This window comes from Lethenteron reissneri, chromosome 10, assembly GCF_015708825.2.
Source record: "Lethenteron reissneri isolate LAM-NWPU_2019-01 chromosome 10, ASM1570882v1, whole genome shotgun sequence".
NCBI classification, from domain to species: Eukaryota; Metazoa; Chordata; class Hyperoartia; order Petromyzontiformes; family Petromyzontidae; genus Lethenteron; species Lethenteron reissneri.
Window position 1 is genome coordinate 3,149,950 of NC_083788.1, and position 27,425 is coordinate 3,177,374.

General features: G+C 55.3%; 1 protein-coding gene across 1 annotated transcript; it reads left to right on the forward strand.

Annotated features, from left to right (window-relative positions):
* The first annotated feature begins 2,262 nt into the window (after positions 1-2,262).
* On the forward strand, positions 2,263-27,425 carry LOC133340828 (COMM domain-containing protein 7-like). Its single transcript, XM_061549252.1, has 9 exons — positions 2,263-3,296; positions 4,781-4,834; positions 7,461-7,551; positions 18,293-18,349; positions 18,561-18,598; positions 20,889-20,979; positions 23,537-23,586; positions 25,200-25,248; positions 27,318-27,425. Exons 1-9 carry the CDS (start codon positions 3,174-3,176, stop codon positions 27,392-27,394), a joined length of 630 nt encoding a protein of 209 aa, XP_061405236.1. The 5' UTR covers positions 2,263-3,173; the 3' UTR covers positions 27,395-27,425.

The following is a 27,425-nucleotide window of genomic DNA, read 5'->3' on the forward strand; positions in this document are numbered from 1 at the left end:
TGTGTTGTATCCAAAAATCTTGTAACTCAATTTCAACCGTATTCCCAATGTCGTATCGACTGCAAACTTCGTATAGCTATGTCATACTGATGACAATACTATATTCTATCATTGAAAATAAAATATCTATATTTTTAAACGATCTTTTTAACGACTCTAATTGTCCACGCTCAACTCACGTTGCCTGTCAATCACCATGGGGTCCCTGACGTCACGGCAAGTCTCTGGGAGCCACGCCCAGGGGCGGGGCATGTGGAAGGAGGGGAGGGGCGATGGGGGAAGGGGCATGGGGAGGGGCAGCTCGGACAGTACATTTCATTAAAGCGTGTTAAAAAAAGTTTTTTAAAATATTTTATTCCCAACAACACCCTTTTAATTTTCCTCTGTTGTCCATCCGACACGTGCCAGTTTGTCCTTCTCATCACTGCCTGCATCATCGGAGTCTTCTTCTATTGTGCAACTTTTTTCTTACTTCCACGTTGGTCACTCTTTGGGCACGGCTTAGACGCAGCAGTATCCTTCGGTGTGAATACATTTACAGTACCAATATGTATTTTCTAATCTCTGTCAGTCTTTTTTGTTAATGTCCACGTCTCGCAGGCATACAAAGCTGTACTGAACACGCATGTTCTTAAGACAACGTTTGCAGTCGATACGACATGGATGGACAACAGAGGAAAATTAAAAGGGTGTTGTTGGGAATAAAATATTTAAAAAAAACTTTTTTTAAACACGCTTTAATGAAATGTACTGTCCGAGCTGCCCCTCCCCCTGCCCCCATCGCCCCTCCCCTCCTTCCACACCCCCCGCCCCTGGGCGTGGCTCCCAGAGGCTTGCCGTGACGTCAGGGACCCCGTGGTGATTGACAGGCAACGTGAGTTGAGCGTGGACAATTAGAGTCGTTAAAAAGATCGTTTAAAAATATAGATATTTTATTTTCAATGATAGAATATGGTATTGTCATCAGTATGACATAGCTATACGAAGTTTTGCAGTCGATACGACATTGGGAATACGGTTGAAATTGAGTTACAAGATTTTTGGATACGACAACACACACAGTAAGTTAAATAAAAGCGTGTAAAATGTTGAAAAATATGTTTTGGATTTCTTATGATAGAATATCGTGTTGTCATCAGTATGACATAGCTATTTCAAGTTTGCAGTCGATAGCACATTGGGAAGTGTGTAAAAATTGAGTTACAAGATTTATTTTTTGAGGATACAACAGATGAAGTGAGATAAATAAAAGCGTGTAATAAAAGCGTGTAACAAGTATAACCCGTAAAAACAAGTTTTTCACTATAAATCCTTTATATGCGTGGCGGCTAGAGTACTCTCGTCCTCTGGCTTGAGATGGCTGCCACCTATGGGTCAGATGATTGCATTGCACCATTAAGCAATTGGTAATTAAATAAATAGTGTGAAATTTGGAAAAAAAATTTCACGAACATTAATTGTCACGCACAACGAGTCTGTGTGGAAAATGTCAGCTCGATTGGATCACGGGAAGTGGGTTAAAAAACGACCGAAAGATTTGCACGGTCGTAAGCGCGCAAGCAAGCAAGCAAGTGAACTTAATATAAAGGATTTAAAATGGAAGGAACCGGATGGAAGAGGAATACCTACCAGAGAATGGCTGGATGACGACTACGTGAATCTAGATTTGAAGCTTTCGTGACTGCAGGAATCCATACTCTTTGGTTCTTTCGGTAAAGTCACGTAGGTAGAAAATAAAATCAATAAAATCACGACGTTTCGATTACAACACAAGCAATCATCATCAGGTGGGAAAACCACAGCAAGATTTTTTATTTAGACAGGAAAAACACAGAGATGGAGACAGAAGGAGAAACATACATGGAGACAGACAGAGCTACATACAGAGAGACCTACAGAGAGAGAGATACAGATAAACAGTGACATACACCAGGCACAAACGTGTTTGTGGGGCATTTTAAAATCGAGATTTGGGGGCCTTAAAATCATAAAATTTTGGATTTTCAGATTTTTCTCTCCCTGTTGTTTGTGTCCATGTCGGGAAGTAGCCCAGCTGGTTTTGAGACATACACATTACTGTCTTAATTATTTGTATTTAAATAGAAGATAAAAAAGTCTGTCTTTCTGGGGTTCCGTCTTGTGTTGGAAATCGTCACAATCGACGAAATAATCGATTCTCAATCGATTCCAGCAACCCAGGCGAGTCAACTTGAATCGCCCAAGTTGGCGTGAATCGATTCCTTGCAGCCCACGTGACTCGGAGGGCCACGTGACGAGTCAGCTGTCAGTGTGCACGCTTCCTCTGTTTCAGCGAGTCTCACTCTGTCTCCCTGTGTCTGTCTGTCTCCCTCTGTCTCTAACTCTGTCTCCCTGTGTCTCTCACTCTGTCTCCCTGTGTCTCACTCTGTCTCCCTCTGTCTCTAACTCTGTCTCCCTGCGTCTCTAACTCCGTCTCCCTGAGTCTCACTCTGTCTCCCTGTGTCTCTCACTGCGTCTCCCTGTGTCTCTCCCTGTGTCTCTAACTCTGTCTCTCTGTGTCTCACTGTGTCTCTCTGTGTCTCTCCCTGTGTCTCTCACTCTGTCTCCCTGTGTCTCTCACTGCGTCTCCCTGTGTCTGTCTGTCTCCCTGTGTCTCTCACTCTGTCTCCCTGTGTCTGTCTGTCTCCCTGTGTCTCTCACTCTGTCTCCCTGTGTCTGTCTGTCTCCCTGTGTCTCTCACTCTGTCTCTCACTGCGTCTCCCTGTGTCTCTCCCTCTGTCTCTAACTCTGTCTCCCTGTGTCTCTCACTCTGTCTCCCTGTGTCTCACTCTGTCTCCCTGTGTCTCTCACTGCGTCTCCCTGTGTTTCTCCCTGTGTCTCTCACTCTGTCTCCCTGAGTCTCACTCTGTCTCCCTGTGTCTCTCCCTGTGTCTCTCACTCTGTCTCCCTGTGCCTCTCCCTGTGTCTCCCTGTGTCTCTCCCTCTGTCTCTAACTCTGTCTCACTCTGTCTCTCACTCTGTCTCCCTGTGTCTCTCCCTGTGTCTCTAACTCTGTCTCTCTGTGTCTCCCTGTGTCTCTCTGTGTCTCCCTGTGTCTCTCTGTGTCTCCCTGTGTTTCTCACTGAGTCTCCCTGCGTCTCCCCCTGCTCCCCCTATCCCTAAGACCCCCATCCCCCCCCCCCCACGTGCTCGCTATGAGCGAGGCGAGCCGGCCCGTCCCGGCCCCGCGGCGCCTGGGCCCCGCAGGAGGCCCCGGGCCCGAAGCGTCGAGCGTGGCGGACGCGGCCAAGTCCATGGCGGAGGGGCTCACGGTGCAGGTGAACGTGGGGGCGTGTTGGGGGGGGGGGGGGCAGCGCGGGTCTAGGAGCGGAGAGGGAAGGGCAGGGGGATAGGGAATAGTTGGCACGGGCGTGGGGGGAAAGGGAATTCACTGTCAAGGAACTCTGGGGCGGGGGGGTGGTGAGAAGGGCAGGGGAGGAGAGGGAAGGGCAGGGGAGGAGAGGGAAGGACAGGGGAGGAGAGGGAAGGGCAGGGGAGGAGAGGGAAGGGCAGGGGAGGAGAGGGAAGGGCAGGGGAGGAGAGGGAAGGGCAGGGGAGGAGAGGGAAGAGCAGGGGAGGAGAGGGAGGAAAGGGTAGCGGAGGAGGGGAGGAGAGGGAAGGGCAGGGGAGGAGAGGGAAGGGCAGGGGAGGAGAGGGAAGGGCAGGGGAGGAGAGGGAAGGGCAGGGGAGGAGAGGGAAGGGCAGGGGATGAGAGGGAAGGGCAGGGGAAGAGAGGGAAGGGCAGGGGAGGAGAGGGAAGAGCAGGGGAGGAGAGGGAGGAAAGGGTAGCGGAGGAGGGGAGGAGAGGGAAGGGCAGGGGAGGAGATGGAAGGAAGGGCAGGGGAGGAGATGGAAGGGGAGGGGGCAGAAGGGCAGCACGTGTGTGAAGTGTAGGTATAATACCCACACTTCACGTGTTCTCAAATTGCTGCCGTTACGTGGCGAGATCGCTACTTCCACCGCCTAGTGGTAAATTGCTGATATAGCAGCTGTGGTGTGACAGCTGATGTGGTTTGTTGCTGCTGCTGCTGTTGTTGTTGTGGGAGCTGAATTGGCGAACAACAGTTGCCATTGCTGTTGGTCCTGTAAGCTGTGGCCGATGCTACTGACTCAGCCACTCACTCAACCACTCGCCCACTCATTCACTCACTCACCCGCTCATTCACTCACCCACTCGCCCACTCGCCCACTCGCCCACTCACCCACTCGCCCACTCGCCCACTCACACACCCACCCACCCACTCGCCCACTCACTCAACCACTCGCCCACTCACCCACCCATTCACCCACTCACCCACCCACTCACCCACCCACCCACTCACCCACCCACTCACTCACCCACTCGCCCACTCGCCCACTCGCCCACCCGCCCACTCGCCCACCCGCCCACCCGCCCACTCGCCCACTCGCCCACTCACCCACCCACCCACCCATTCACCCACTCACCCACCCACCCACCCATTCACCCACTCACCCACTCGCCCACTCGCCCACTCACCCACCCATTCACCCACTCACCCACTCACTCAACCACTCGCCCACTCACTTACCCACCCACCCATTCACCCACTCACTCACTCACCCACCCACTCACCCACTCACTCAACCACTCGCCCACCCACTCGACCACCCACTCCCTCAACCACTCTCCCAACCACCCACTCACCCACCCACTCACCCACCCACTCACCCACCCATTCACTCACTCTTGCAAATTAGTACAGAGAATCAACTGTAATGCTTGTTGTTAATTTTGTTGCAGCAATTCTCGGACGTCTCGGCCCTGGCTCTGGAGTTACTCACTCACCCTGACCAGGTTACACGAGCCCCTCAACCAGCTGCTGTTGTTGTAAACGCGTGTCTGTGTGTGTGAGGGTGGGACAGTGTGTAAACATCGCCACTGGGGAGACAAAGGCAGCCGGGCTGGCCACCCACCCCCTCGTGTGCCATGCCGGCCTTCATACCTGCTCGCTAACAGCACTTGCCCCACCAGTCTGTTCAGGCTATACGGGGGATCTTTGTCTTTTGTGGGTGGGAAAATCACCCTCCACTGTTGTCGGAGGCGGTCATCTTCCAGCAACAGCCGAGCGGCTAAAACTCAGCGAGTTGGAACAGCAGGGGGCACAGGAGGTGCAATTACCAGTCGTCTCATTCAGTCAACCCACGGCATCTGGGTCTGTCCCGTGACCTCCTGTCAGCGGCGAGCCTTCGACGTTTGACGTGGCCCCAGAGTGCACCTGGCCTGGCACAGGCACCGTGGTGGGGACGTCACCGCCACTTAGTTGGGCGCCACGGTGGCGAGATGTTCACTCTCGTGGTCACGTGGATTTTTTCCCCGCGCCCACCGGTTTTTCCCCTCCACATTTTAGAAACGCACGTTTCGAGTATTTGGCTGCTATCAATTTCCACATGATAAGCCACTTCGTTGGGCTATCATTGTGGTAGCCAGGCCGCTTCTGAAAAAGAGCTACATAGCTCAGTGGGCCTTACCTGATAAAAAAACATTTTTTAGTTTGTCTTAGTCGCGAATGGCAGTGGTTCTTATACAGGTAGGAAGAATGTTCCACACTGCCCACCAGGGAGTTTTTGTCTGACTGTCGAGCATAATAAAATATATAATATAAACAGCTCTTTGATTGGTGGAGACCTACTGCCGGGTACGGAGAGGGGAGGGGCCTAAGGGAGGCGGGGGTCAGGGGAGGGGCCTGAGGGAGGGGGGGTCAGGAGAGGGGCCTGAGGGAGGGGGGGGGGTCAGGGGAGGGGCCTAAGGGAAGGGGGGGTCAGGAGAGGGGCCTGAGGGGGGTGGGTCAGGGGAGGGGCCTAAGGGAGGGGGAGGTCAGGGGAGGGGCCTAAGCAAGGGGGAGGGGGCGATAGTGAAGGGGGTTGGCTACCTGGCTGTCTGCCTGGCTCCCTTAAGTCACGTGATCTTGTATACAGGTAGGAGCAACAGGTTCCACACTGCCCACCAGGGATGATTTGTCTGTCTGTCGTGCATATTTGTCTGTCGTGCACGAATGCGCTGTCCAACCAAGTTCCTACCTGCCCACTCCGAAGGTAACGTGTTTATTGTTAAGGGTAGGAAAAGTTGGGAGCACAGGTGATGCATCTTCAGTCATCTCGGTTAGCCGGTGGCACCTTGTCCTGTCCCGTGACCTCCTTGCCAGCATCGACAGCCTTCCACCCCAAACGTGATAGCCCCGTCCCAAACAAAAACTCGCATGGGACGGGGAAGCCTCAATCGAGCAGATCTTTAAAGTTACGGTTGCACGTGGCTCTAGTTTTGTGTGTCGGCACGTGTCTTTGGACCAATGCTGGGCCTCCTCCCTAAGGTCGTCACCCTGACAACGACTAGCGCATTGTGCAAAGGCATCGCCGCTGGGGGGAGACAAAGGCGGGCGGGCGGGCGGGCTGTGCGGGGCATTGTCTGTGCCAACCCCCCCCTTCACAGGCGCCACCGCGTCCACCGCCCTTCGTCGGGGGTACCCTTTGCTAAGAGGACTTGCCCCAGCAGCCTGCGTGGGCTACATGGGGGGACCTTTGTCTTTGTGTGTGCGCACACGTGTGTACGCGCGCGCGTGTGTGTGCATGTTGAGTGTGTAATTGTAAGTGTGCGTTGCATGTGTGTGGTGCATGTTGGTGTGCGTGTTTGGTGCGTGTGTGGTGCGTGTGTGGTGCGTGTGTGGTGCGTGTGTGCGTGTGTGTGGTGCGTGTGTGGTGCGTGTGGTGCGTGTGTGGTGCGTGTGTGGTGCGTGTGTGGTGCGTGTGTGCGTGTGTGTGCGTGTGTGTGGTGCGTGTGTGTGGTGCGTGTGTGTGGTGCGTGTGTGGTGCGTGTGGTGCGTGTGTGTGGTGCGTGTGTGTGGTGCATGTTGGTGTGCGTGTGTGGCGTGCGTGTGGTTCGCGTGGTGTGCGTGTGTGTGCGTGTGTGTGGTGCGTGTGTGTGGTGCGCGTGGTGTGCGTGTGCGTGTGTGTGCGTGTGTGTGGTGCGCGTGTGGTGCGTGTGTGGTGCGCGTGTGGTGCGTGTGTGTGCGTGTGCATGTGTGTGCGTGTGTGTGTGTGTGCGTGTGTGTGGTGCGTGTGTGTGGTGCGCGTGTGGTGCGTGTGTGGTGCGCGTGTGGTGCGTGTGTGGTGCGCGTGGTGTGCGTGTGTGTGCGTGTGCATGTGTGTGCGTGTGCGTGTGTGTGCGTGTGTGTGGTGCGTGTGTGTGGTGCGCGTGTGGTGCGTGTGTGGTGCGCGTGGTGTGTGTGCGTGTGCATGTGTGTGCGTGTGCGTGTGTGTGCGTGTGTGTGGTGCATGTTGGTGTGCGTGTGTGGTGTGCGTGTGCGTGTGGTGCGTGTGTGTGGTGCGCGTGGTGTGCGTGTGTGGTGTGCGTGTGCGTGTGGTGCGTGTGTGTGGTGCGCGTGGTGTGCGTGTGTGTGCGTGTGGTGCGTGTGTGGTGTCTGCAGGCGCAGAAGTTGTTTGGGCGCTTGGAGGGACTTGCGTTGGGCCTGCCGGAGCCCAAGGTGCTGCTCGGACAACTCGTGCTCGTCGCTCAGGGTGGGGGAGCAGTGGCGGGGGACACAAAGGGGGCGGGGGAGGGGGGGGGCGTGTGGGGGTGGGGGCCGTTTGCGGGATACAGCGTTGCCGCCCCCCCCCCCTCGTACACGTGGATGTTTCTCTGGGCGCTCCGGCTTCCTCCCGCGCATATAATAAACATCATTCCTCGCCTCAATGTATCGACGACCACAGAGCTGAGGCCAGTGGCAGGCCCCTGGTGGCCTTTCAGTGTGGCCCACTGATGTGTGCCCCTCCCCACCGACCAGACACTCGTGTGAAAACGCCCACCCATCATCATCGTCGTGCTGCTGTCAAACTCCCAATGGTTTCAAATGGTGTGGCAGCCCTCACACACACTGACGATGTCTTATTGTTGGTGCCGGCACACTGGCTGGTTTGCTACTGGGCGGCAAGACAGGCAGGTAACGCGACACGCCGGAGGCTGGGCGCCACGGTGGCCAGGAGATGTTGACTACCTCGCCTGGTCTACAGGAGGTCGTGGGTTCGATCCCGACTCTGACGCCTGCTGCTGTATTGCGTGTCTCATCATCACGGTTGCTAGGAGATGTTAACTACGTCGCCTGGTCTACAGGAGGTCGTGGGTTCGATCTCGACTCTGACGCCTGCTGCTGTATTGCGTGTCTCTCTCTCTCATCATCACGGTGGCTAGGAGATGTTAACTACCTCGCCTGGTCTACAGGAGGTCGTGGGTTCGATCCCGACTCTGACGCCTGCTGCTGTATTGCGTGTCTCTCTCTCTCATCATCACGGTGGCTAGGAGATGTTATCTCCCTCGCCTGGTCTACAGGAGGTCGTGGGTTCGATCCCGACTGACGCCTGCTGCTGTATTGCGTGTCTCTCTCTCTCATCATCACGGTGGCCAGGAGATGTTAACTCCCTCGCCTGGTATACAGGAGATCGTGGGTTCGATCCCGACTCTGACGCCTGCTGCTGTATATTTGGAGTCTGCGTGTCTCTCTCTCATCATCATCACGGTGGCTAGGAGATGTTAACTACCTCGCCTGGTCTACAGGAGGTCGTGGGTTCGATCCCGACTCTGACGCCTGCTGCTGTATTGCGTGTCTCATCATCACGGTTGCTAGGAGATGTTAACTACGTCGCCTGGTCTACAGGAGGTCGTGGGTTCGATCTCGACTCTGACGCCTGCTGCTGTATTGCGTGTCTCTCTCTCTCATCATCACGGTGGCTAGGAGATGTTAACTACCTCGCCTGGTCTACAGGAGGTCGTGGGTTCGATCCCGACTCTGACGCCTGCTGCTGTATTGCGTGTCTCTCTCTCTCATCATCACGGTGGCTAGGAGATGTTATCTCCCTCGCCTGGTCTACAGGAGGTCGTGGGTTCGATCCCGACTGACGCCTGCTGCTGTATTGCGTGTCTCTCTCTCTCATCATCACGGTGGCCAGGAGATGTTAACTCCCTCGCCTGGTATACAGGAGATCGTGGGTTCGATCCCGACTCTGACGCCTGCTGCTGTATATTTGGAGTCTGCGTGTCTCTCTCTCATCATCATCACGGTGGCTAGGAGATGTTAACTACCTCGCCTGGTCTACAGGAGGTCGTGGGTTCGATCCCGACTCTGACGCCTGCTGCTGTATTGCGTGTCTCATCATCACGGTTGCTAGGAGATGTTAACTACGTCGCCTGGTCTACAGGAGGTCGTGGGTTCGATCTCGACTCTGACGCCTGCTGCTGTATTGCGTGTCTCTCTCTCTCATCATCACGGTGGCTAGGAGATGTTAACTACCTCGCCTGGTCTACAGGAGGTCGTGGGTTCGATCCCGACTCTGACGCCTGCTGCTGTATTGCGTGTCTCTCTCTCTCATCATCACGGTGGCTAGGAGATGTTATCTCCCTCGCCTGGTCTACAGGAGGTCGTGGGTTCGATCCCGACTGACGCCTGCTGCTGTATTGCGTGTCTCTCTCTCTCATCATCACGGTGGCCAGGAGATGTTAACTCCCTCGCCTGGTATACAGGAGATCGTGGGTTCGATCCCGACTCTGACGCCTGCTGCTGTATATTTGGAGTCTGCGTGTCTCTCTCTCATCATCATCACGGTGGCTAGGAGATGTTAACTACCTCGCCTGGTCTACAGGAGGTCGTGGGTTCGATCCCGACTCTGACGCCTGCTGCTGTATTGCGTGTCTCATCATCACGGTTGCTAGGAGATGTTAACTACGTCGCCTGGTCTACAGGAGGTCGTGGGTTCGATCTCGACTCTGACGCCTGCTGCTGTATTGCGTGTCTCTCTCTCTCATCATCACGGTGGCTAGGAGATGTTAACTACCTCGCCTGGTCTACAGGAGGTCGTGGGTTCGATCCCGACTCTGACGCCTGCTGCTGTATTGCGTGTCTCTCTCTCTCATCATCACGGTGGCTAGGAGATGTTATCTCCCTCGCCTGGTCTACAGGAGGTCGTGGGTTCGATCCCGACTGACGCCTGCTGCTGTATTGCGTGTCTCTCTCTCTCATCATCACGGTGGCCAGGAGATGTTAACTCCCTCGCCTGGTATACAGGAGATCGTGGGTTCGATCCCGACTCTGACGCCTGCTGCTGTATATTTGGAGTCTGCGTGTCTCTCTCTCATCATCATCACGGTGGCTAGGAGATGTTAACTACCTCGCCTGGTCTACAGGAGGTCGTGGGTTCGATCCCGACTCTGACGCCTGCTGCTGTATTGCGTGTCTCATCATCACGGTTGCTAGGAGATGTTAACTACGTCGCCTGGTCTACAGGAGGTCGTGGGTTCGATCTCGACTCTGACGCCTGCTGCTGTATTGCGTGTCTCTCTCTCTCATCATCACGGTGGCTAGGAGATGTTAACTACCTCGCCTGGTCTACAGGAGGTCGTGGGTTCGATCCCGACTCTGACGCCTGCTGCTGTATTGCGTGTCTCTCTCTCTCATCATCACGGTGGCTAGGAGATGTTATCTCCCTCGCCTGGTCTACAGGAGGTCGTGGGTTCGATCCCGACTGACGCCTGCTGCTGTATTGCGTGTCTCTCTCTCTCATCATCACGGTGGCCAGGAGATGTTAACTCCCTCGCCTGGTATACAGGAGATCGTGGGTTCGATCCCGACTCTGACGCCTGCTGCTGTATATTTGGAGTCTGCGTGTCTCTCTCTCATCATCATCACGGTGGCTAGGAGATGTTAACTACCTCGCCTGGTCTACAGGAGGTCGTGGGTTCGATCCCGACTCTGACGCCTGCTGCTGTATTGCGTGTCTCATCATCACGGTTGCTAGGAGATGTTAACTACGTCGCCTGGTCTACAGGAGGTCGTGGGTTCGATCTCGACTCTGACGCCTGCTGCTGTATTGCGTGTCTCTCTCTCTCATCATCACGGTGGCTAGGAGATGTTAACTACCTCGCCTGGTCTACAGGAGGTCGTGGGTTCGATCCCGACTCTGACGCCTGCTGCTGTATTGCGTGTCTCTCTCTCTCATCATCACGGTGGCTAGGAGATGTTATCTCCCTCGCCTGGTCTACAGGAGGTCGTGGGTTCGATCCCGACTGACGCCTGCTGCTGTATTGCGTGTCTCTCTCTCTCATCATCACGGTGGCCAGGAGATGTTAACTCCCTCGCCTGGTATACAGGAGATCGTGGGTTCGATCCCGACTCTGACGCCTGCTGCTGTATATTTGGAGTCTGCGTGTCTCTCTCTCATCATCATCACGGTGGCTAGGAGATGTTAACTACCTCGCCTGGTCTACAGGAGGTCGTGGGTTCGATCCCGACTCTGACGCCTGCTGCTGTATTGCGTGTCTCATCATCACGGTTGCTAGGAGATGTTAACTACGTCGCCTGGTCTACAGGAGGTCGTGGGTTCGATCTCGACTCTGACGCCTGCTGCTGTATTGCGTGTCTCTCTCTCTCATCATCACGGTGGCTAGGAGATGTTAACTACCTCGCCTGGTCTACAGGAGGTCGTGGGTTCGATCCCGACTCTGACGCCTGCTGCTGTATTGCGTGTCTCTCTCTCTCATCATCACGGTGGCTAGGAGATGTTATCTCCCTCGCCTGGTCTACAGGAGGTCGTGGGTTCGATCCCGACTGACGCCTGCTGCTGTATTGCGTGTCTCTCTCTCTCATCATCACGGTGGCCAGGAGATGTTAACTCCCTCGCCTGGTATACAGGAGATCGTGGGTTCGATCCCGACTCTGACGCCTGCTGCTGTATATTTGGAGTCTGCGTGTCTCTCTCTCATCATCATCACGGTGGCTAGGAGATGTTAACTACCTCGCCTGGTCTACAGGAGGTCGTGGGTTCGATCCCGACTCTGACGCCTGCTGCTGTATTGCGTGTCTCATCATCACGGTTGCTAGGAGATGTTAACTACGTCGCCTGGTCTACAGGAGGTCGTGGGTTCGATCTCGACTCTGACGCCTGCTGCTGTATTGCGTGTCTCTCTCTCTCATCATCACGGTGGCTAGGAGATGTTAACTACCTCGCCTGGTCTACAGGAGGTCGTGGGTTCGATCCCGACTCTGACGCCTGCTGCTGTATTGCGTGTCTCTCTCTCTCATCATCACGGTGGCTAGGAGATGTTATCTCCCTCGCCTGGTCTACAGGAGGTCGTGGGTTCGATCCCGACTGACGCCTGCTGCTGTATTGCGTGTCTCTCTCTCTCATCATCACGGTGGCCAGGAGATGTTAACTCCCTCGCCTGGTATACAGGAGATCGTGGGTTCGATCCCGACTCTGACGCCTGCTGCTGTATATTTGGAGTCTGCGTGTCTCTCTCTCATCATCATCACGGTGGCTAGGAGATGTTAACTACCTCGCCTGGTCTACAGGAGGTCGTGGGTTCGATCCCGACTCTGACGCCTGCTGCTGTATTGCGTGTCTCATCATCACGGTTGCTAGGAGATGTTAACTACGTCGCCTGGTCTACAGGAGGTCGTGGGTTCGATCTCGACTCTGACGCCTGCTGCTGTATTGCGTGTCTCTCTCTCTCATCATCACGGTGGCTAGGAGATGTTAACTACCTCGCCTGGTCTACAGGAGGTCGTGGGTTCGATCCCGACTCTGACGCCTGCTGCTGTATTGCGTGTCTCTCTCTCTCATCATCACGGTGGCTAGGAGATGTTATCTCCCTCGCCTGGTCTACAGGAGGTCGTGGGTTCGATCCCGACTGACGCCTGCTGCTGTATTGCGTGTCTCTCTCTCATCATCACGGTGGCCAGGAGATGTTAACTCCCTCGCCTGGTATACAGGAGATCGTGGGTTCGATCCCGACTCTGACGCCTGCTGCTGTATATTTGGAGTCTGCGTGTCTCTCTCTCATCATCATCACGGTGGCTAGGAGATGTTAACTACCTCGCCTGGTCTACAGGAGGTCGTGGGTTCGATCCCGACTCTGACGCCTGCTGCTGTATTGCGTGTCTCATCATCACGGTTGCTAGGAGATGTTAACTACGTCGCCTGGTCTACAGGAGGTCGTGGGTTCGATCTCGACTCTGACGCCTGCTGCTGTATTGCGTGTCTCTCTCTCTCATCATCACGGTGGCTAGGAGATGTTAACTACCTCGCCTGGTCTACAGGAGGTCGTGGGTTCGATCCCGACTCTGACGCCTGCTGCTGTATTGCGTGTCTCTCTCTCTCATCATCACGGTGGCTAGGAGATGTTATCTCCCTCGCCTGGTCTACAGGAGGTCGTGGGTTCGATCCCGACTGACGCCTGCTGCTGTATTGCGTGTCTCTCTCTCTCATCATCACGGTGGCCAGGAGATGTTAACTCCCTCGCCTGGTATACAGGAGATCGTGGGTTCGATCCCGACTCTGACGCCTGCTGCTGTATATTTGGAGTCTGCGTGTCTCTCTCTCATCATCATCACGGTGGCTAGGAGATGTTAACTACCTCGCCTGGTCTACAGGAGGTCGTGGGTTCGATCCCGACTCTGACGCCTGCTGCTGTATTGCGTGTCTCATCATCACGGTTGCTAGGAGATGTTAACTACGTCGCCTGGTCTACAGGAGGTCGTGGGTTCGATCTCGACTCTGACGCCTGCTGCTGTATTGCGTGTCTCTCTCTCTCATCATCACGGTGGCTAGGAGATGTTAACTACCTCGCCTGGTCTACAGGAGGTCGTGGGTTCGATCCCGACTCTGACGCCTGCTGCTGTATTGCGTGTCTCTCTCTCTCATCATCACGGTGGCTAGGAGATGTTATCTCCCTCGCCTGGTCTACAGGAGGTCGTGGGTTCGATCCCGACTGACGCCTGCTGCTGTATTGCGTGTCTCTCTCTCTCATCATCACGGTGGCCAGGAGATGTTAACTCCCTCGCCTGGTATACAGGAGATCGTGGGTTCGATCCCGACTCTGACGCCTGCTGCTGTATATTTGGAGTCTGCGTGTCTCTCTCTCATCATCATCACGGTGGCTAGGAGATGTTAACTACCTCGCCTGGTCTACAGGAGGTCGTGGGTTCGATCCCGACTCTGACGCCTGCTGCTGTATTGCGTGTCTCATCATCACGGTTGCTAGGAGATGTTAACTACGTCGCCTGGTCTACAGGAGGTCGTGGGTTCGATCTCGACTCTGACGCCTGCTGCTGTATTGCGTGTCTGTCTCTCTCATCATCACGGTGGCTAGGAGATGTTAACTACCTCGCCTGGTCTACAGGAGGTCGTGGGTTCGATCCCGACTCTGACGCCTGCTGCTGTATTGCGTGTCTCTCTCTCTCATCATCACGGTGGCTAGGAGATGTTATCTCCCTCGCCTGGTCTACAGGAGGTCGTGGGTTCGATCCCGACTGACGCCTGCTGCTGTATTGCGTGTCTCTCTCTCTCATCATCACGGTGGCCAGGAGATGTTAACTCCCTCGCCTGGTATACAGGAGATCGTGGGTTCGATCCCGACTCTGACGCCTGCTGCTGTATATTTGGAGTCTGCGTGTCTCTCTCTCATCATCATCACGGTGGCTAGGAGATGTTAACTACCTCGCCTGGTCTACAGGAGGTCGTGGGTTCGATCCCGACTCTGACGCCTGCTGCTGTATTGCGTGTCTCATCATCACGGTTGCTAGGAGATGTTAACTACGTCGCCTGGTCTACAGGAGGTCGTGGGTTCGATCTCGACTCTGACGCCTGCTGCTGTATTGCGTGTCTCTCTCTCTCATCATCACGGTGGCTAGGAGATGTTAACTACCTCGCCTGGTCTACAGGAGGTCGTGGGTTCGATCCCGACTCTGACGCCTGCTGCTGTATTGCGTGTCTCTCTCTCTCATCATCACGGTGGCTAGGAGATGTTATCTCCCTCGCCTGGTCTACAGGAGGTCGTGGGTTCGATCCCGACTGACGCCTGCTGCTGTATTGCGTGTCTCTCTCTCATCATCACGGTGGCCAGGAGATGTTAACTCCCTCGCCTGGTATACAGGAGATCGTGGGTTCGATCCCGACTCTGACGCCTGCTGCTGTATATTTGGAGTCTGCGTGTCTCTCTCTCATCATCATCACGGTGGCTAGGAGATGTTAACTACCTCGCCTGGTCTACAGGAGGTCGTGGGTTCGATCCCGACTCTGACGCCTGCTGCTGTATTGCGTGTCTCATCATCACGGTTGCTAGGAGATGTTAACTACGTCGCCTGGTCTACAGGAGGTCGTGGGTTCGATCTCGACTCTGACGCCTGCTGCTGTATTGCGTGTCTCTCTCTCTCATCATCACGGTGGCTAGGAGATGTTAACTACCTCGCCTGGTCTACAGGAGGTCGTGGGTTCGATCCCGACTCTGACGCCTGCTGCTGTATTGCGTGTCTCTCTCTCTCATCATCACGGTGGCTAGGAGATGTTATCTCCCTCGCCTGGTCTACAGGAGGTCGTGGGTTCGATCCCGACTGACGCCTGCTGCTGTATTGCGTGTCTCTCTCTCTCATCATCACGGTGGCCAGGAGATGTTAACTCCCTCGCCTGGTATACAGGAGATCGTGGGTTCGATCCCGACTCTGACGCCTGCTGCTGTATATTTGGAGTCTGCGTGTCTCTCTCTCATCATCATCACGGTGGCTAGGAGATGTTAACTACCTCGCCTGGTCTACAGGAGGTCGTGGGTTCGATCCCGACTCTGACGCCTGCTGCTGTATTGCGTGTCTCATCATCACGGTTGCTAGGAGATGTTAACTACGTCGCCTGGTCTACAGGAGGTCGTGGGTTCGATCTCGACTCTGACGCCTGCTGCTGTATTGCGTGTCTCTCTCTCTCATCATCACGGTGGCTAGGAGATGTTAACTACCTCGCCTGGTCTACAGGAGGTCGTGGGTTCGATCCCGACTCTGACGCCTGCTGCTGTATTGCGTGTCTCTCTCTCTCATCATCACGGTGGCTAGGAGATGTTATCTCCCTCGCCTGGTCTACAGGAGGTCGTGGGTTCGATCCCGACTGACGCCTGCTGCTGTATTGCGTGTCTCTCTCTCTCATCATCACGGTGGCCAGGAGATGTTAACTCCCTCGCCTGGTATACAGGAGATCGTGGGTTCGATCCCGACTCTGACGCCTGCTGCTGTATATTTGGAGTCTGCGTGTCTCTCTCTCATCATCATCACGGTGGCTAGGAGATGTTAACTACCTCGCCTGGTCTACAGGAGGTCGTGGGTTCGATCCCGACTCTGACGCCTGCTGCTGTATTGCGTGTCTCATCATCACGGTTGCTAGGAGATGTTAACTACGTCGCCTGGTCTACAGGAGGTCGTGGGTTCGATCTCGACTCTGACGCCTGCTGCTGTATTGCGTGTCTCTCTCTCTCATCATCACGGTGGCTAGGAGATGTTAACTACCTCGCCTGGTCTACAGGAGGTCGTGGGTTCGATCCCGACTCTGACGCCTGCTGCTGTATTGCGTGTCTCTCTCTCTCATCATCACGGTGGCTAGGAGATGTTATCTCCCTCGCCTGGTCTACAGGAGGTCGTGGGTTCGATCCCGACTGACGCCTGCTGCTGTATTGCGTGTCTCTCTCTCTCATCATCACGGTGGCCAGGAGATGTTAACTCCCTCGCCTGGTATACAGGAGATCGTGGGTTCGATCCCGACTCTGACGCCTGCTGCTGTATATTTGGAGTCTGCGTGTCTCTCTCTCATCATCATCACGGTGGCTAGGAGATGTTAACTACCTCGCCTGGTCTACAGGAGGTCGTGGGTTCGATCCCGACTCTGACGCCTGCTGCTGTATTGCGTGTCTCATCATCACGGTTGCTAGGAGATGTTAACTACGTCGCCTGGTCTACAGGAGGTCGTGGGTTCGATCTCGACTCTGACGCCTGCTGCTGTATTGCGTGTCTCTCTCTCTCATCATCACGGTGGCTAGGAGATGTTAACTACCTCGCCTGGTCTACAGGAGGTCGTGGGTTCGATCCCGACTCTGACGCCTGCTGCTGTATTGCGTGTCTCTCTCTCTCATCATCACGGTGGCTAGGAGATGTTATCTCCCTCGCCTGGTCTACAGGAGGTCGTGGGTTCGATCCCGACTGACGCCTGCTGCTGTATTGCGTGTCTCTCTCTCTCATCATCACGGTGGCCAGGAGATGTTAACTCCCTCGCCTGGTATACAGGAGATCGTGGGTTCGATCCCGACTCTGACGCCTGCTGCTGTATATTTGGAGTTTGCGTGTCTCTCATCATCATCACGGTGGCTAGGAGATGTTAACTCCCTCGCCTAGTCTACAGGAGGTCGTGGGTTCGATCCCGACTCTGACGCCTGCTGCTGTATATTTGGAGTCTGCGTGTCTCTCTCTCTATCTCATCATCACGGTGGCTAGGAGATGTTAACTATGTCGCCTGGTCTACAGGAGGTCGTGGGTTCGATCCCGACTCTGACGCCTGCTGCTGTATTGCGTGTCTCTCTCATCATCACGGTTGCTAGGAGATGTTAACTACGTCGCCTGGTCTACAGGAGGTCGTGGGTTCGATCCCGACTCTGACGCCTGCTGCTGTATATTTGGAGTTTGCGTGTCTCTCTCTCATCATCATCACGGTGGCTAGGAGATGTTAACTCCCTCGCCTGGTATACAGGAGATCGTGGGTTCGATCCCGACTCTGACGCCTGCTGCTGCTGTACATTTGGAGTTTTGCGGTGTCGCTCTCTCCCCGTGGTCGCGTGGATTTTTCTCCGGGTCCTCCGGTTTTTCCCTCCACATTTAGGATCAAAATCACGCATTCAGAGTATTTGGCTGCTATAAATTTCCACACGATGATAAGCCACTTTGTTGAGATGTCATTTGTGATGGCCATATCGCTTCTGAAAAAAAAATCTACGTAGCTCCAGTGGGTCTTTTCTAGTAAAATAAAAAATTGTTTAAAATAATTTTAATTAAAAAAATGTGAGTTCAAAAGCATGGTTGGCTACGCACGGTACGAAAGAGGTTCAATGTACGTACAAGTGCAGGGGGCTTGCGGCTGAGTGGGTGGGGCCATGAAAAAATGGGTTGTGCTAGTTGCTGATTGGGTGGGGCTCTACAAAATGGGCGTGGCCAACAGAGGGAAGAGGGCGGGGCTACCAGCTCCCCCCACTCCCCCCGCCCCACCACGGGTGAGCTTCCTAGAGATTTGGTAGCTTCAGATTTCTGGGGGTGTCTCCATTGCCCCGATCGGCCCCAAGCGACCTCTCTCTTGTGTGAGTGACCGTTGACAACCTAAGCCCATGCGTGTACCCCTCCCACCCTCTGCCCCCCTCCCTCCGCCCCCCCTCCCCCCCTCCCTCCGCCCATTGACCCCGATATTCCCCCAGGGTCTCTAAGGAGGAGTTTGAACGCGGATCAGATCCAGGAGGAGCTGCAGAGTCTGGGTGAGGGCAATCGTCGGGCGGGGCTCTCCTATCGGTGGCTAACGCTGCTGCACGCGGTTGCCTGTAGTCCATCACTGTGGTGGTAGCAGTAGAGCGAGGCGGAGGTGACTGACCACCGGCGAGTGAGCGAGGGGAGTGGCGGGAGTGGTTCTGTGAGTGCTGGATCACCGGCTGACCCCCCGTGCGCGTGTTTGCATCTGTGCCCTGGCAGGTCTGTCGAAGGAGAAGTCTCGCTGCTTCCTCGCCCAGGTTCGTCTGGCGGTGCAGCAAGTGGGGCTCATCCCTGAAGCCGACAGGGCAGAGATGTTGATGACGACGACGACGATGACGACGGCGGCACTGCATAACGATGCTTCGTGGTCTGATAATTACCACGTGATAGCGGTGGTTACGTGTGCGTGTGTGTTGAACTTCTTTTCCACTGCACGTAGCCAACCATGCCAACCATGCCAACCATGCCAACCATGCCAACCATGCCAACCATGCCAACCATGCCAACCATGCTAATCGGGAGTTGCCGGGGAAGGACAACAAACTAAACACAAAAGCAGTTCTAAAGAAATGAGTTTGTCAATCTAAATGATGATTTAAAAGTGCACGGCTCCAGTGGCTTCCTATTATCGGAAGGAAGAGACCCATAGAGACCCACATAGAGACCCACATAGAGACCCACATAGAGACCCACATAGAGACCCACCAGTAGAGACCCACGTAGAGACCCACGTAGAGACCCACGTAGAGACCCACGTAGAGACCCACGTAGAGACCCACGTAGAGACCCACGTAGAGACCCACGTAGAGACCCACGTAGAGACCCACGTAGAGACCCACGTAGAGACCCACGTAGAGACCCACGTAGAGACCCACGTAGAGACCCACGTAGAGACCCACGTAGAGACCCACGTAGAGACCCCGTAGACCCACGTAGAGACCCACGTAGAGACCCACGTAGAGACCCACGTAGAGACCCACGTAGAGACCCACGTAGAGACCCACGTAGAGACCCACGTAGAGACCCACGTAGAGACCCACGTAGAGACCCACGTAGAGACCCACGTAGAGACCCACGTAGAGGACCCACGTAGACCCACGTAGAGACCCACGTAGAGACCCACGTAGAGACCCACGTAGAGACCCACGTAGAGACTCACGTAGAGACCCACGTAGAGACCCACGTAGAGACCCACGTAGAGACCCACGTAGAGACCCACGTAGAGACCCACGTAGAGACCCACGTAGAGACCCACATAGAGACCCACATAGACCCACATAGAGACCCACATAGATCCAGAGACTAATGTAGAACTACAGAGACCCACAGAACCCCACAGAGACCCACCGAGACCCACACTCATATTTATGGATGTTGAACTTATTTCGAACAGTGCGTAGCCAACCGTGCTAATTGGGAAGTGCCGGGGGAAGGACGGCAAACTAAACACAAGAAGCAGTTGTAAAGAAATTAGTCAATCTAGATGACGACGATTTAAAAGTGCATAGCTATAGAGGCTTCCTATTATCGGGAGGAAGAGCGTTCCAGACGGCCGCAGAAGCAACCTCTTTGTTCGATGTGTGACGATGGTTGACGATGCATGACGGCGATTTGCGATGTTTCTCGATCCGATAACGGTGACGTGATCGCGACGTTCGCCAGAGGTCGCAAACGGGTTTTGATTCCTTACCCGTACCCGTACCCGGCCGCACCAGGGTCGCAAACGGCTACCTGTACCCGTACCCGGCCGGGTACGGGTAGCCGTTCCCTACCGGTACCCGTACCCTACCCGAAATGAGTGACAAACGGTTACTCACCAGTGACTCACGGCCTACCCATACCTGGCCGCACCAGGGTCGCAAACGGCTACCCGTACCCGTACCTGGCCGGGTACGGGTAGCCGGGTATCGGGTAGGGTACGGGTATCGGGTACCCGGTTGCGACCTCTGACGTTCGCCGCGATGTGACGACGTTTCCTACTCTGACGACGTTACGCGACTTGTGTGCGTGCGGGGGGGGGAGCGGCGGCGCAGCGGTTAGCGCGATTGGCTACAAATTCCGGCCTACCCGAGTTCAATTCCCGCTGACGGCCAACACCAGCGACGATTATCTGACTCAACAGAGTCGTGTGTGCACATCACCACTGGGGAGACAAAGGCGGCTGGGCTTGATGCTGCCCACCCCCACCCCCCATTGTGCGCTGTGCCGTCCTTTATAGGTGCTCGCTAACAGCACTTGCCCCAAAAGTCTGTTAAGGCTACACGGGGGGTCTTTGTCTTTTTATGGGGGAGCGGCGACGCAGCGGTTAGCGCGACGCACGAACTCGGCGACCCGGGAGCGATTCCCGCTCGCAATCGTCGGCCTCCAGTAGGCCTCAACGTGAGTACCCGGTGCGGTGTGCAGTGAGCATCGCCACTGGGGAGACAAAGGCGGTGCTGGCCACCCACCACCCTCGCGACGCGCCTTCGTGTAGATGCAGCTACTCGCCAACGGCACTTGCCCCGACCGCCTTGTTAGAGGCTACCCGGGGGATCTTTGTCTTCGCAGTGGGAGGAGAGGAGGCCGCTGTTGGCGCGGGCGGCGCTGGGCCGCGCTCTCTCCATCAACCAGCTCGTCGACCTGGAGTGGAAGTTCGGAGGTCAGGGTTCAACATCGATTACCTCTTTTCGTTTTTGTAGTTTTTTTTTAATTAAACGTGAGATTTGTGTGGTGCGAGAGTGTGGTGTGCGAGCGTGTGGTGTGTGTGTGAGACTGCTGTGCGAGTGTGTGAGCGAGAGTGTGGTGTGCGAGTGTGCGAGAGTTTCTGAGTGAGTGTGCGGTGTGTGGAGGTGGGGAGTGGTGGTGTAGCGGTCAGCGCGCTGCGCTACGAACCCGGCGACCCGAGTTTGATTCCCGCTCATGTCCACCAACACCGGTGACGATTATCTGAACCAGTCCTCTGGACCTCCCCTAGGTCGACTCAACCTCAAATGAGCACCTGGTGCTGTGTGTAAAAAAACATCACCACTGGGGAGACAAAGGTGGCCGGGCGTGGTGCTGGCCACCCACCCCCTCGTGTGCCACGCCGGCCTTCATAGGTGCGACCGCTCACGAACAGCACTTGCCCCAACAGTCTGTTAAGGCTACACGAGGGAATCTTTGTCTTTTTTCTTTGATCCCAATAGAGTAATTTTTTTCTAATTCTGCAAATTTGGGTCGTGCCGCCGGCAACACGGTGTGCCCAACTCTTGCGCACGACTCCTCGGGGCTCCTAGCGCCGCTGCGAGTGAAGCGGGCGTCTCCGATGAGAGCGGTGGGCTACGAGCGGTGTGAAGGAAAGTTGATTTGGCTGCGAGCCGTTGAACAAAGACGGTCATCGTAATCGCGTGGCGGCCGTCTGGAACGCTCTTCTCATACTGGGAAGGCAGTGGAGCTGTGCGCTTTTAAATCATCATCTAGACTGATAAACTAATTTCTTTGAAACTGAGTTTACATTGTTATCCTTCCACCGCACCTCCAATTCGCATGGTTGGTGACGTACTGCGCGAAAGAAGTTCAACATAGATACACATACAAAATACATACGTACGTAAAGCCGGCACGTGGTATTATTACGGTTAATACGCACACAGCCATATTGACCAGGGCGGCCACTGAACAGGGGGAGATCACACAAACTCCACTCACTCTGTAGACCAGGGGGAGATCACACAAACTCCACTCACTCTGTAGAACAGTGGGAGATCACACAAACTCCACTCACTCTGTAGAACAGTGGGAGATCACACAAAATCCACTCACTCTGTAGAACAGGGGGAGATCACACAAACTCCACTCTGTAGAACAGGGGGAGATCACACAAACTCCACTCACTCTGTAGAACAGTGGGAGATCACACAAAATCCACTCACTCTGTAGAACAGGGGGAGATCACACAAACTCCACTCTGTAGAACAGGGGGAGATCACACAAACTCCACTCACTCTGTAGAACAGTGGGAGATCACACAAACTCCACTCACTCTGTAGACCAGGGGGAGATAACACAAACTCCACTCTGTAGAACAGGGGGAGATCACACAAAATCCACTCACTCTGTAGAACAGGGGGAGATCACACAAACTCCACTCACTCTGTAGACCAGGGGGAGATAACACAAACTCCACTCTGTAGAACAGGGGGAGATCACACAAAATCCACTCACTCTGTATAACAGGGGGAGATCACACAAACTCCACTCACTCTGTAGAACAGTGGGAGATCACACAAACTCCACTCACTCTGTAGAACAGGGGGAGATCACACAAACTCCACTCTGTAGACCAGTGGGAGATCACACAAACTCCACTCACTCGGTAGAACAGGGGGAGATCACACAAACTCCACTCACTCTGTAGAACAGGGGGAGATCACACAAACTCCACTCTGTCGACCAGGGGGAGATAACACAAACTCCACTCACTCTGTAGAACAGGGGGAGATCACACAAACTCCACTCTGTAGACCAGGGGGAGATCACACAAACTCCACTCACTCTGTAGAACAGGGGGAGATCATACAAACTCCACTAACTCTGTAGAACAGGGGGAGATCACACAAACTCCACTGTGTAGAACAGGGGGAGATCACACAAAATCCACTCACTCTGTAGAACAGGGGGAGATCACACAAACTCCACTCACTCTGTAGAACAGGGGGAGATCATACAAACTTCACTAACTCTGTAGAACAGGGGGAGATCACACAAACTCCACTCACTCTGTAGACCAGGGGGAGATAACACAAACTCCACTGTGTAGAACAGGGGGAGATCACACAAACTCCACTCACTCTGTAGAACAGGGGGAGATCACACAAACTCCACTCTGTAGAACAGGGGGAGATCACACAAACTCCACTCACTCTGTAGAATAGGGGGAGATCACACAAACTCCACTCACTCTGTAGAACAGGGGGAGATCACACAAACTCCACTCACTCTGTAGAACAGGGGGAGATCACACAAACTCCACTCACTCTACAGAATAGGTGTAGGACACACAAACTCTACACAGTAAGTGCCCGAGTCGGTAATCGAACCCAGGCCTTCCCTGCTGCGAGGCGGTGAGTGTCACCATGGCGCGGCCACCACCCTGGTACCGTTCCGGCCGTGCCGTTCCATCTCCCTGCCCTGCGCACCCCCCCCCCCCCCTCTCTGTGCCGTTGCGCTGGACACAGTGACCACGGGCAGCAGTGAGGTCACCGCACTGGGCAGCATCTTCCTGCAGGTGAGCCCCTCCCCCGGGCATCGCTTACTTCCCTCTGCCTGTCGTGGCGTGTGTGCATGTGTGCGTGTGTGTCCATAGCGTGTGTGCGTGTGTGTGCTCGTACAGTGGCACCTCGGTATACGTCGTTAATTCGTTCCGGAAGGTAGAAATTATACCGAAAATGACATATACCAAACGAATTTTTCCCATAAGAAATAAAGGGAAAGTCCGTTCTAGGGTGTAAGAAATGATATTTTACATGGCATATGGGGTTGTATAAATTAATTTAGACACTACTTATTACTAAAATGCATACATAGATTAAAATGCATAAATAAATTGAAATTTAAACAAAATGTAACATCACTTTACCTTGCCATCTTGAATGAATTTGCAAAAAATTCACGTTAAAATGACAAAAAACACGTGAAAATTCACAGTTCTAGCAAGGGTCGTGCACTGAACGAGATCGACAGGCAGGCTGAGGAGCGGCGCTTTGTTTCAGTCGTGAACGGGGGTCTACGCGGGTACGCGGTGACTCGTCACGACCCACACAAGTTCTAGCAAGCGCGTCGTATCCCAAGCAAGACGTCGTATCCCAAGACATTTTTTCTCTCGTCAAAACACGACGTGTACCTAATTCGACGTATACCAAAGCGGTCGTGTACCGAGGTATGACTGTATTTGTGGGGAGCGGGCGTTTGACGCTTCACGTGCCCTTCAAGTGCACGTAGCCCGGCACAAGCGCCGTGGTGACGTCACCGCCACTTAGTGGCATATGGCGGTTGTTGCTGCGTGGGGAGCGGTGGTGTAGCGATCAGCACGCCGCTCTCTGAACCCAGCGACCCGAGTTCGATTCCCACTCACGGCCACCAACACCCAGTGACGATTATCTTAACCGGTCCCCTGGGCCTCAAATGAGTTACCTGGTGCGGTGTGTAGTAAACATCGCCACTGGGGAGACAAAGGCGGCCGGGCGTGGTGCTGGCCACCCACCCCCTCGTGTGCCGCGCCGGCCTTCGTTGGTGCTGCTCGCTGACAGCACTTGCCCCGACAGCCTGTTACAGGCTACACGGGGGACCTTTGTCTTTGTGTGCGGGCACGGGGTGAGCGGTGTCGCAGCGGTGAGCGCACTCTGCTCCACAAACCCGGCGACCCAAGTTGGATTCCCTCCCCCGGTCACCACCATCGGTGACGATCATCTGAACTCATCCTGGGCCTCCCATAGGTCGACTCGGACCTAAATGAGCATCTGGTGTTGTGAGTGCAAATGTCAGCACCGGGGAGACAAAGGCGGCCAGCCGTCATGCTGGCCACCCACCCGCTTCGTTGGTGCTACCCGCTGACAGCACTTGCCCCGACAGTCCGTTACAGGCTACCCGGGGGATCTTTGTCTTTGTACGTGCGGCGATAAATGCCGCAGCTGGTGTGTCCGCCAGTCATCTCGGTGGGTCAACCCCTGGCACCCCGGGTCGGTCCCGTGACCCCCTCCTGCCTGCGGCGAGCCTTCCACACATTGCTCGTGGTCCCAGCCTGCCACGGTGCACCTAGTCTGGCACAAGCGTGGCGGTGGCGGTGGTTGTTGTTGTTGTTGGTGTGTGATGATGTTTGTCTCTCGCTCTCTGTCTGTGCAGCTGAAACTCGTGCTGAGGAAAGGAACACAGCTTCAGAACGTCTACCTGGGTGAGCGAGCGTGGGGGTGAGCGAGCGTGGGGGTGAGCGAGCGTGGGGGTGAGCGAGGGAGGGGGTGAGCGAGCGCGGGAGTGAGAGGGGTGAGTGAGTGTCTGGGTGAGTGGGGGGTGAGTGAGTGTCGGGGTGAGTGAGTGTCTGGGTGGGTGAGTGTCTGGGTGAGTGAGTGTCTGGGTGGGTGAGTGTCTGGGTGGGTGAGTGTTTGGGTGGGTGAGTGCCAGGGTGAGTGAGTGTCTGGGTGAGTGAGTGTCTGGGTGAGTGAGTGTCTGGGTGAGTGAGTGTCTGGGTGAGTGTCGGTGTGAATGTCGGGGTGAGTGAGTGTCTGGGTGGGTGAGTGCCAGGGTGAGTGAGTGTCTGGGTGAGTGAGTGTCTGGGTGGGTGAGTGTCTGGGTGGGTGAGTGTCAGGGTGAGTGTCAGGGTGAGTGAGTGTCTGGGTGAGTGAGTGTCGGGGTGAGTGAGTGTCGGGGTGAGTGTCTGGGCGAGTGAGTGTCGGGGTGAGTGAGTGTCGGGATGAGTGAGTGTCTGGGTGAGTGGGTGAGCGAGTGTCTGGGTGAGCGAGTGTCTGGGTGAGTGAGTGTCGGGGTGAGTGAGTGTCGGGGTGAGTGTCTGGGTGAGTGAGTGTCTGGGTGGGTGAGTGTCTGGGTGGGTGAGTGTCGGGGTGAGTGTCAGGGTGAGTGAGTGTCTGGGTGAGTGAGTGTCGGGGTGAGTGAGTGTCGGGGTGAGTGTCTGGGCGAGTGAGTGTCGGGGTGAGTGAGTGTCGGGATGAGTGAGTGTCTGGGTGAGTGGGTGAGAGAGTGTCTGGGTGAGCGAGTGTCTGGGTGAGTGAGTGTCGGAGTGAGTGAGTGAGTGTCGGGGTGAGTGAGTGTCGGGGTGAGTGTCGGGGTGAGTGAGTGTCGGGGTGAGTGAGTGTCGGGGTGAGTGTCTGGGTGAGTGAGTGTCGGGGTGAGTGTCTGGGTGAGTGAGTGTCGGGGTGAGTGAGTGTCGGGGTGAGTGTCTGGGTGAGTGTCGGGGCGAGTGGGCGTCTGGGCGAGTGGGTGACAGGGCGAGTGAGTGTCTGGGCGAATGAGTGTTTGGGTGAGTGAGTGTCTGGGTGAGTGAGTGTCTGGGTGAGTGAGTGTCGGGGTGAGTGAGTGTCAGGGCGAGTGAGTGTCGGGGCGAGTGAGTGTCTGGGCAAGTGAGTGTCGGGGTGAGTGAGTGTCGGGGCGAGTGAGTGACGGGGCGAGTGAATGTCTGGGTGGGTGAGTGTCGGGGTGAGTGAGTGTCTGAGTGAGTGAGTGTCGGGGTGAGTGAGTGTCTGAGTGAGTGAGTGTCTGGGTGAGTGAGTGTCTGAGTGAGTGAGTGTCGGGGTGAGTGTCTGGGTGAGTGAGTGTCTGAGTGAGTGAGTGTCGGGGTGAGTGAGTGTCTGGGTGAGTGAGTGTCTGGGTGAGTGAGTGTCTGGGTGAGTGAGTGTCGGGGTGAGTGAGTGTCTGGGTGAGTGTCTGGGTGGGTGAGTGTCGCGGTGAGTGAGTGTCTGGGTGAGTGAGTGTCGGGGTGAGTGTCTGGGTGAGTGAGTGTCGGGGTGAGTGAGTGTCGGGGTGAGTGTCTGGGTGAGTGTCGGGGCGAGTGGGCGTCTGGGCGAGTGGGTGACAGGGCGAGTGAGTGTCTGGGTGAATGAGTGATAGGGTGAGTGAGTGTCTGGGTGAGTGAGTGTCTGGGTGAGTGAGTGTCTGGGTGAGTGAGTGTCTGGGTGAGTGAGTGATAGGGTGAGTGAGTGTCGGGGTGAGTGAGTGTCTGGGTGAGTGAGTGATAGGGTGAGTGAGTGTCTGGGTGAGTGAGTGTCGGGGTGAGTGAGTGTCTGAGTGAGTGAGTGTCTGGGTGAGTGAGTGTCTGAGTGAGTGAGTGTCTGGGTGAGTGAGTGTCTGAGTGAGTGAGTGTCTGGGTGAGTGAGTGTCTGGGTGAGTGAGTGTCGGGGTGAGTGAGTGTCTGGGTGAGTGTCGGGGTGAGTGAGCATCGGGGTGAGTGTCTGGGTGAGTTAGTGATAGGGTGAGTGAGTGACAGGGTGCACGTCTCCGTGTGCATTGCAGAGCTGACGCTGCCGCAGTTCTACAACTTCCTGCACGAGATGGAGAGGGCGAAAGCGAGCCTTGACAGCTTCCTGTGAGAGGGGGCGGAGGGAGGGAGGGAGAGCGGGG

Excerpts from the sequence above, each read along its gene's own strand:
- LOC133340828 (XM_061549252.1), top strand. The coding sequence starts at position 3,174 with ATGAGCGAGGCGAGCCGGCCCGTCCCGGCCCCGCGGCGCCTGGGCCCC. Across the intron at positions 3,297-4,780 it reads CGGAGGGGCTCACGGTGCAG|CAATTCTCGGACGTCTCGGC; the intron begins GTGAACGTGGGG and ends ATTTTGTTGCAG. Across the intron at positions 18,350-18,560 it reads GGAGGAGCTGCAGAGTCTGG|GTCTGTCGAAGGAGAAGTCT; the intron begins GTGAGGGCAATC and ends GTGCCCTGGCAG.